This window comes from Trifolium pratense, linkage group LG1 (genome assembly GCF_020283565.1).
Source record: "Trifolium pratense cultivar HEN17-A07 linkage group LG1, ARS_RC_1.1, whole genome shotgun sequence".
NCBI lineage: Eukaryota > Viridiplantae > Streptophyta > Magnoliopsida > Fabales > Fabaceae > Trifolium > Trifolium pratense.
In genome coordinates, this window is record NC_060059.1 from 5,232,373 (window position 1) to 5,241,556 (window position 9,184).

A 9,184-nucleotide genomic window follows, 5' to 3' on the forward strand; every position below is an offset into this window, starting at 1 on the left:
TTCTTTAGGGTTTTCTTAATTAATTGACGCTTTTTTTTTTTAATCAGGGTAGTAAAGGAACTCTATAGTAAATTGAAATTCAGTCCCAAAGCTAATTAAAGTATGATCAATGATGATTTTATCTGATCAGAACGGATGTGGCCGATAACGTTCCTCTCCGATACGATTGTTATGAGGGGTTATACATATGTAGACACTCTGATGCTCAAGTTATAAATTAAATTTGCGTGAAATGATGGTTTTAAGAATAAATCATACATAATTCCTCTGCATGAGAGAAGTAAATATAGTCTTAAGTACGGAGTCAAAGCCGTCAATGCACCTCCAAGATATCAATGAATATTGGAATAATGACTGAAAAGTTAATATTGACCATAAATGTCAATCATGTCGGCCGTTACAGAATGACTGATTTCTGCAACCGTTGGGCAGAAGAGTGTGACATTGGGCCAACGCTGTATTGGGCCAAGTTTGGCATTTTGACTAGGACTTAGACCCAATTCAAAATAAATAGTTATTTTTATATTTAGATTTTCTTAAATGTTGTCATAAAAAGAATTTATTAATTATTTGAAATCAATCACCTAATTTTTATAATTAATTAACTAATCTCTGGTTTTAATGAAAATAATTTCTTAGTGTTTAAATAAAATCATATATTGTAAAAACTCTTTCGATTTTTCTGTACTGAATTAGTGTTTTGTTTTCCTCTCTCTTATATATATAAAGGATACAAAGTTTTGTCCTACTTGTGCTCGATCATTGTCTCTCTCTTCAAGAGGGGTATTCTTCTTCTCGTGGTGGTGCTTTTAAGTGGTTCTAGTTTGTTGGAGATGTGCATCTTTGTTTTCTTGTAATTTTATTTGCATGTTTGTTTTTCCGCCTTACCTTAGAGATTGTTGGATTCTGGTGGAGTGTATTTCTAGTACCTTTCTAGTACCTCTTTGTTTTTTTAACCTTCTCGTATATATATATATAGGGGTTTTCTAACTTAGACCCTAGTTAGGTCTAAGTTAGCAAGGTGCACCTTTTGAGTTGGACCAAAATACCCATTCTTTTAATTTTTGAAAGAATAGAGCAACAGGGGCATTTCTGTAATTTTATATAAAAAAAAAAAATAACAACACGCGCCCCACCTTCTTAAACAATTAATAGACGTGGATCCAGTGTCGCGCGCGTACGGAAGGACCATGGTTACAGACCGTTGATTTCCATCAGACAGCCAAGATGTGATCTCATTAAGACTGTCTGATCAATCAGACAGCCCAGATCATCCTGATCTATCTGATCATCTTGTCTGCGCCACACTAGATTATATGCTGGAGAGAGAAAATTTTGCTTTTGAAAAAGGCAGCCACGTGTCAGCATATGAATGGGTCTGCGTGATTTTTTTCATTTTATACTTTAAACTCGATTATTTCGTCGTAAATTAACTTTTTTATTTTTTATTTTTTATACCAAAATTCATAATTTTTTTTTCTCTACAAATAGAGACTTGGTTCGTTTGATTTGGACACCGAAAAAAAAACGCAATTTTTCACTACTTTAAACTCGATTATTTCGTCGTAAATTAATTTTTTATTTTTTATTTTTTATACCAAAATTCATAATTTTTTTTTTCCTACAAATAGAGACTTGGTTCGTTTGATTTGGACACCGAAATCCTTCTGAAACCATTTATATGGTAGAATGGTTTCAGAGAGTTGTAATCTGAAACCATTTTGCTGGTAAAATGGTTTCAGAAGCAAATAACTAATAATCAACTTACTGAAACCATTTTACCAGCAAAATGGTTTCAGATTACAACTCTCTGAAACCATTCTACCAGATAAATGGTTTCAGAAGCAAACACAATTAATAAATTACTCACTGAAACCATTTTGCTGGTAGAATGGTTTCAGTAAGTTGATTATTAGTTATTTGCTTCTGAAACCATTTAGCTTGTAGAATGGTTTCAGAGAGTTGTAATCTGAAACCATTTTGCTGGTAAAATGGTTTCAGAAGCAAATAACTAATAATCAACTTACTGAAACCATTTTGCTGGTAAAATGGTTTCAGAAGCAAATAACTAATAATCAACTTACTGAAACCATTTTACCAGCAAAATGGTTTCAGATTACAACTCTCTGAAACCATTCTACCAGATAAATGGTTTCAGAAGCAAACACAATTAATAAATTACTCACTGAAACCAATTTGCTGGTAGAATGGTTTCAGTAAGTTGATTATTAGTTATTTGCTTCTGAAACCATTTAGCTTGTAGAATGGTTGCACATAGTTGTATTCTGAAACCATTTTACTGGTAGAATGGTTTCAGTGAGTAATTTATTAATTGTTTTTGCTTCTGAAACCATTTATCTGGTAGAATGGTTTCAGAGAGTTGTAATCTGAAACCATTTTGCTGGTAAAATGGTTTCAGTAAGTTGATTATTAGTTATTTGCTTCTGAAACCATTTAGCTTGTAGAATGGTTTCAGAGATTTGTACTCCGAAACCATTTTTCTGGTAGAATGGTTTCAGTGAGTTGATGTAAGGTAGTGAAAAATGAGATTAAGGTAGTGAAAAATTGGGTTTTTTTTTTCTGTGTCCAAATCAAACGAACCAAGTCTCTATTTGTAGAGAAAAAAAAATTATGAATTTTGGTATAAAAAATAAAAAATAAAAAATTAATTTACGACGAAATAATCGAGTTTAAAGTAGTGAAAAATTGCGTTTTTTTTTCGGTGTCCAAATCAAACAAACCAAGTCTCTATTTGTAGAGAAAAAAAAATTATGAATTTTGGTATAAAAATTAAAAAATAAAAAATTAATTTACGACGAAATAATCGAGTTTAAAGTATAAAATGGAAAAAAATTAACGCAGCCAATCAGCTTCTGACACGTGGCCTGCCTTTTCAAAAGCTTTCTCTCTCCGCGTCAGCCATCCAGCAAAACGCGCAGCTGTCGGCGCGTGTGATGCACGCGCTCTGATCTTGTGCAATCACACGCTGCCACGTGTCCTGGGGGGGGAAAAAAGAAGTGGGGGCGCGTGTACTGTTGCATAAAATTACAGAAATGCCCCTGTTGCTCTATTCTTCCAAAAAATTAAAAAATGAGTATTTTTGTCCAACTCAAAAGGTGCACCTTGCTAATTTAGACCCAACTGGGTCTAAATTAGCAGCCCCCATATATATATATATATATATATATATATATATATATATATATATATATATATATATATATATATATAATATTTGCCATTTAAAAAAATTGGTGATACCGCATGCAAATATACTTGTGTGGTTTGTTCTCATTGGTTGATGGGAAAATATTCCCAAACTTTTTTTTAACAACAATTAGTATATTAATATATTAAAGAAAAATGGAATTAGTACAAGAGGTACTGTTGGATATAAATTTGGTATTTATCAATTAAATATAATTGGTGGGTCCAACATTTATTTGAAGGTTATATTGTCAAAATAAAACTTTCAAATTTTGTGTCGAGGTCTAATTATATCGAAGCAAAGGAGCGCCTCGAAGGCTTTGGAGGGCATATTTGGTTTTGGCTTTGTCAGGAACCTGTCGAAAGCACAGAATCAAGTCGAAGGGCAAGTTGGGCCAGACCCAAAAAAGAAACAACAACGGTCGCGAGTTTAAATACTTAAATTAGCGGTTGTTTACCAAATTTTCACGTAAACAGGTACGAAACCCACATTAGTAGGAAAAGTACAAATAGTACTCGCCCCAAAAAACGGACAAGATCGAATCAAACTATAAAGGTGTGGAGTAGGCCTCACCCTAATAACTTTTATTGGATCAATGTCAATTTCAAAGTGATTCGAAGTTGTTAGTTGATGTTATTCACATTAAGCGTAGATGCAATTCGGAGTTTCTTTCAATTGTTCATGATATTGTAATTTTTATGTCATCTTTTATAAACTCTGAGGTTAAGTTTGTTAGGAGTCAAGCAAATTAGGTTCTCATGCTCTTGTTAGAGCGGCCAATTCTTAGACTAATTTTCATAGATTTGAGATTATTCCAATATATATTGAATATTTAGTAGTTAATGAAATAGATTATTAAGTTTGTTTGATTAAAAAAAATATGAAGTTCAATTTTTCTTTTTAAGATAATTTAAAATGATTATCTATCTAATATATTTATACCTATATATAAACATGATATAAAAAAAATTTAGTGTCGACTTTTCATAATAACAACAATTTCCTTGACTTTTTTTAAGCATTACAAATATTTTATTAACAAAATAACCATAACATAAGACATGCGTTTTTTTTATATAAGTTCGCAAAATAGAAAATATGAACTACACAAGTTGCCGCTAGTTAATAATAATTGTTTTATCCCTCAATTAGATTTTTGACGGAACCCCTCAATTTTTTTAAACGTAACTTATTTAATTATGTATATCTATACATTTTAGTACCAACATTTCTACCCGATAGATACCTAATTAATGGGGAGGTCATTGAAAGATTGGCCTTCCAAATTATATATTAATATTAAAATTAGAAAATCCAAAGATTCAATGGAGGGAATAGAAACTTGAAAAAATTGTAACCCAAAAAAAAAAAAAAGAAACTTGAAAAAATTGTTGTATGTACGTGGTATTACATTTGTCTTTGAAATCATATATCAATTACTTGATTTTGTATAGGTTTAATGAGGGCAGTGTAATATAGATCCAACCCTAAAATTATTTGTAAGGTGTTCATATTAGACCGCAGATGGACGAAAATATTTTATATTTTATTCTGATTACAAATTTTCGTTGGGAAACTTGTAGGACATGTAAGATGAATTTTTCCCATTCAACTTAATTTTTTCCATATGGATGATACATAAATTGAACCCTAACTACATGGATAAAAGGACCAAAACTATTAGACCAATTTATTTTTTTTACAATGTGCAAAATAATAATTTTTTGCGTCCTTTTGAGCTTCTTCACGAAACCATTGTCCTTTTGATATCAATTATAATGTGATGTCGTGATACACTTGAACTATATTTTCGTCCCTCTGCCCCAACTCAGATTGGTAACAGTGTAGTTACATTTCACAAAATAAATGTAACTATGTACAAAGTACTTCATTGCCCTAAACTAAAATATCTATTTTTGTTTTCCTCTCTTTCCTCAATCATCATAAATTATTGTCTCCTCTAAAAATAAATTAAAATTCAATTTACCAAATGATCAAGATTAAGTGATTAATAACTATTGTCAAACAAGTGATTAATAACTAATAAACTCCCTCTATAACGAATTGTTCGAGAGCATTCGAGTTCAGTTCATGGTAGAAACATTCTTTTGTTAGACATTGCAAATCTCACAGCTAAACTCTTCATTACTAGGTCTTCTTCTCCTGCGAATCATAGAGTTAATAAAAAAAACTAAAATTAATTTTTTTTCATAGAATAAAGTTTAAGTCTTTTTTATTTATTTATTTTTATAATGAATAAAGTTTAACTCTTAAATGATTATCATATTACCAATTGGGAGGGGGTTGAAACCATTATAACTGACCTCCGAACCAGATTAAACTGTCCAATAGGTCGGATACTTGTGGTGATATATTACTTAGTACTATATGTTGAAAAATGCTACTAGTGCTCTAAGGGACATTAATCAAGAAAACAAATATAGTAAAACAGTTTTAAAATATGTATGATTTATCTTTTTAAAATATAAAAAAATATCTTTTCAAAACCAAATGTACTATTTTAAATATCTTTAACCTAGTTAACAAGACCCTATTTTGTTTTTGGGATATAAATATATAGTTATGACTACTTTGTATTTAGTGGTTGGTTAGTCTCTTTTCAAAAGAATCTCAAGAAAATGATTATATATATAAATATAATATGAATATAAGTCTAAAGACTGTACTTGGACCGTTAAGTATAGGAGCAGAGAAGCTACCATTGTGTTGAATTGTGATCTTTGAACACAAAAACCTAGGGTTTTTTTCAACCATAGAAAAATTTGTTTCCAAATGTTCTCTTTCCCTAATAATAGTTTCCTTTCATCTTCATCTTCTTCTTTATCTTACCCTAATAATAATACCCTTTCTTCTTTTCTTGAAAATGATTTTCCAAATAACAACACTTCTCTACTTCATCATAATCCACCACTACTTTCTACTGTTCCTTTCACTGATAATATTGTTCCATTATTCCATGATCATCATCATCATCATCATGAAACTGGTAATTTTTCAGATTGTAACAACATTACAATGTTTGAACCAGATTCGTCAAACTTTGTTGGTAATATTCTTCCAATTCCAAATTTTGTGACAGAACAAAAACAATTACCAGCAGCAACAGTGATTAATGGTGGAAAGAAAGATAGACACAGTAAGATTCACACATCACAAGGTTTAAGAGACAGAAGGGTAAGATTGTCAAGTGAAATAGCAAGAAAATTCTTTGATCTTCAAGATATGTTAGAGTTTGATAAACCAAGTAACACACTTGAATGGCTTTTCACTCAATCTGACACTGCAATCAAAGAACTTGCTAGAACTAAAAACAACGGCGACTGCGGTTACAACGTCGACAACAAGGCCTTCTTTGATTCAAATAGCAACAAATCATTTTCCTCGGGTGGCGGTGTTGGTGGTGGTGTTGACGGTTGTTCTTCGAAAGGAAGAAAATTGAAATGGACACAAAAAGAAGAAACAAAAAAGGAATCAAGAGAAAGAGCTAGAGCTAGAGCAAGAGAAAGAACTTGTTACAAGATGTGTAGTAATAATGGAAGAATGCAAGAAGAAATTAGGTACCCTAACCCTACAATAACAGATTCAACAACTACTACTCAACAAATGTTACTTCAACAATTGATGTCATCAACATCATCACCTGTTGATAGTACTGAAACCGAGGCTTATGCAAGATGGCGTCATCTTCTTCAACTTCAAACCTATAACAACTCTTCTTCTCTTCATAATCATCATCATCATAATCACTTGTTGGATAGTGAAATAGCTAGAGATCATGGTGGATTTAATGTCATTGAAGAATCTATTATGATTAAAAGGAATATGATGTCTTCTTCTTCTTCTCAGTATCAACATCACCAAAACCTAATTCCTAATATCCCTAAGGAATTACCAAATTTGAGTTTCAACAATAATATTAATGATTACCCTTTATTCCCTTCAAATTGGGAGAATAATGGAGGATGCTCTAGCTTTTGTGGAATAGCTACTATGAATCTATCTACATGCTTCATGAATCAGTGGTAAGTAAACAACCGTCTAAATGTTTGAATTGACAGTGAGTTTGACAGAATCACACCAAACCACCAACCCAGTTTGATTCTGACAAATACTATACTTTAAAATTTTAATAAAATTATAATGTCATCCCGATTTCGTCAAACTCACTGTGATTTCTAAATTTTATACTAAAGTATATTCTTGTCTTGAAATTATTATTTTTTTGACCTTTTTAGTGTAATTAATTAATGTTTTGAGGTGTTGATTTTGTAGAGGTTGGAAAGTCTTGGGAGGAGAGAAAGAATCAGAGGCAACACTAATTTGCTAGTTTTCGGTAATATCTGATCAGAATGAAACCTCTCAAGTGATTTGCCTTGTAATCATCATCGCATCTTTTTTTTTTCTTTTTTGTTTTTTTGTGCTTTATATTCCCATTTTACAATGTTTTTGTATTGATTCTTCATGATAACCAGCCAATGGCATATGAAAGTTTTCATAAAGGTTTGCTATGTTTTGTCCTAAGTGTATTTTTATTTAATTTAATTATGTCAAATTAAATTTAAAGTTTGATTGAACTAGTTTCAAGTTCTGGAGCCACTCTCAAACAGCTTTTAGTATTTTTTTTATTAATTAATTAATTTATATAATTGGTTACTCTAATTCAATGGTGAATGCAGTGATATAGGAAAAGGAAGAAATCAAGGATCAGGTGAAAATTCTAATTTTTTTTTAGGATTGTGTTTGCAGTAAGGAAGGAATGTCATTGGGTAGTTTTTTTGTTTCAAGGTTTCTCAACATCAAATTTCAAGTAAAAAGGTTATTCTTGTAGTTTATCTAAATACAAGAATAGGTCATAAGTTTATTTTTATTAGAAAAAATTACTTCACATATGTTAATTCTCTAAATACTCTATATCAAAAAAAAAAAAAATCTCTACATACAAGAATAGATCTAAGATTCCATTAAAAAAAATAAAGAATAGATCTAATATATAGTATAAAAAAATAAAATTAGATCTAAGAATTTTAACTACAAATTAAAAATAAAAAGAAGTCAAATATGAAACCAGTTCAAAGTAAACCTTACTAAGTGTAACCAAAAAGTAAACCTTACTAATTTTAGTAAATTTTGTTAAAATATTACATTTGGTCTTCATTTTATATTATTAAAAAATTCATGTTTTTTCTCGGAATTCAACTACTTTATTTTATTTTTTTAAAAAAAATTCCTTAAAGTAATTCACCTTAAAAAAAAGTAAGATCTCAAAAAATTTATAACAATTTTAAAAACATATTACCTTTTTTTTAAAATAGCTATTTTTTTAATAAAAATTTATATAATTTATTTTAGGGAGTCAATGTCTCATTTTTAAATTGTTAAATAAAAAATCTTTAACTCTTTGCTTTTTAATATGAAAATTAAGGTCAACACACAATGCAATTCCTACTAATCTGTACCTATATAAATATATTAAGCTCCGCCTAAAAGAAAAGCAGGCTGTTTTCTTTTGAAAGGAAAAAGCCCTGTTATTAAATATTAATACACTTCTTAGCAAAAATTAAATATTAATACAATTTTTAGCAAATGATATATTAATATTTGAAGTTTTATTAGCTTTTTGATGATTACATATAAATGATCAATTTCATTGGCACATCTTTCCACCTCAACATTAGGACTCATGTTTTATATTTAAAAATCATAATATAAATACAAAGAAATTAATTTCTTTGCATATTACATATAATTTGCCATTCAAAAATAAAATAAAATAAAATTCCTTCATTCAAGGGGCAGAGTCTCCATCCCCTTTTTAGAGATCATATATAAAATGCGGCAACCCATTGATCCAACAAAATGTTGTCTTATATATGGTGATAGAAAATACAGAACTATAGCTATGTTTCAAGAAAGCCACAGGTAGAAGAGTACAATAGATAACCTTATCATATCAAT

At 30.0% G+C, this 9,184-nt stretch overlaps 1 protein-coding gene across 1 annotated transcript; it reads left to right on the forward strand.

Moving 5' to 3' along the window:
- Nucleotides 1–6,001: 6,001 nt before the first annotated feature.
- LOC123902115 (transcription factor TCP1-like) lies at nt 6,002–7,690 on the forward strand. The gene is made up of 2 exons (XM_045951773.1): nt 6,002–7,251; nt 7,502–7,690. Coding segments are annotated over exons 1-2 (1,251 nt in total). The 3' UTR covers nt 7,503–7,690.
- Nucleotides 7,691–9,184: the final 1,494 nt, after the last annotated feature.

What these genes read in the sequence shown, in the direction of transcription:
- LOC123902115 (XM_045951773.1), top strand. Translation starts at nt 6,002, where the DNA reads ATGTTCTCTTTCCCTAATAATAGTTTCCTTTCATCTTCATCTTCTTCT.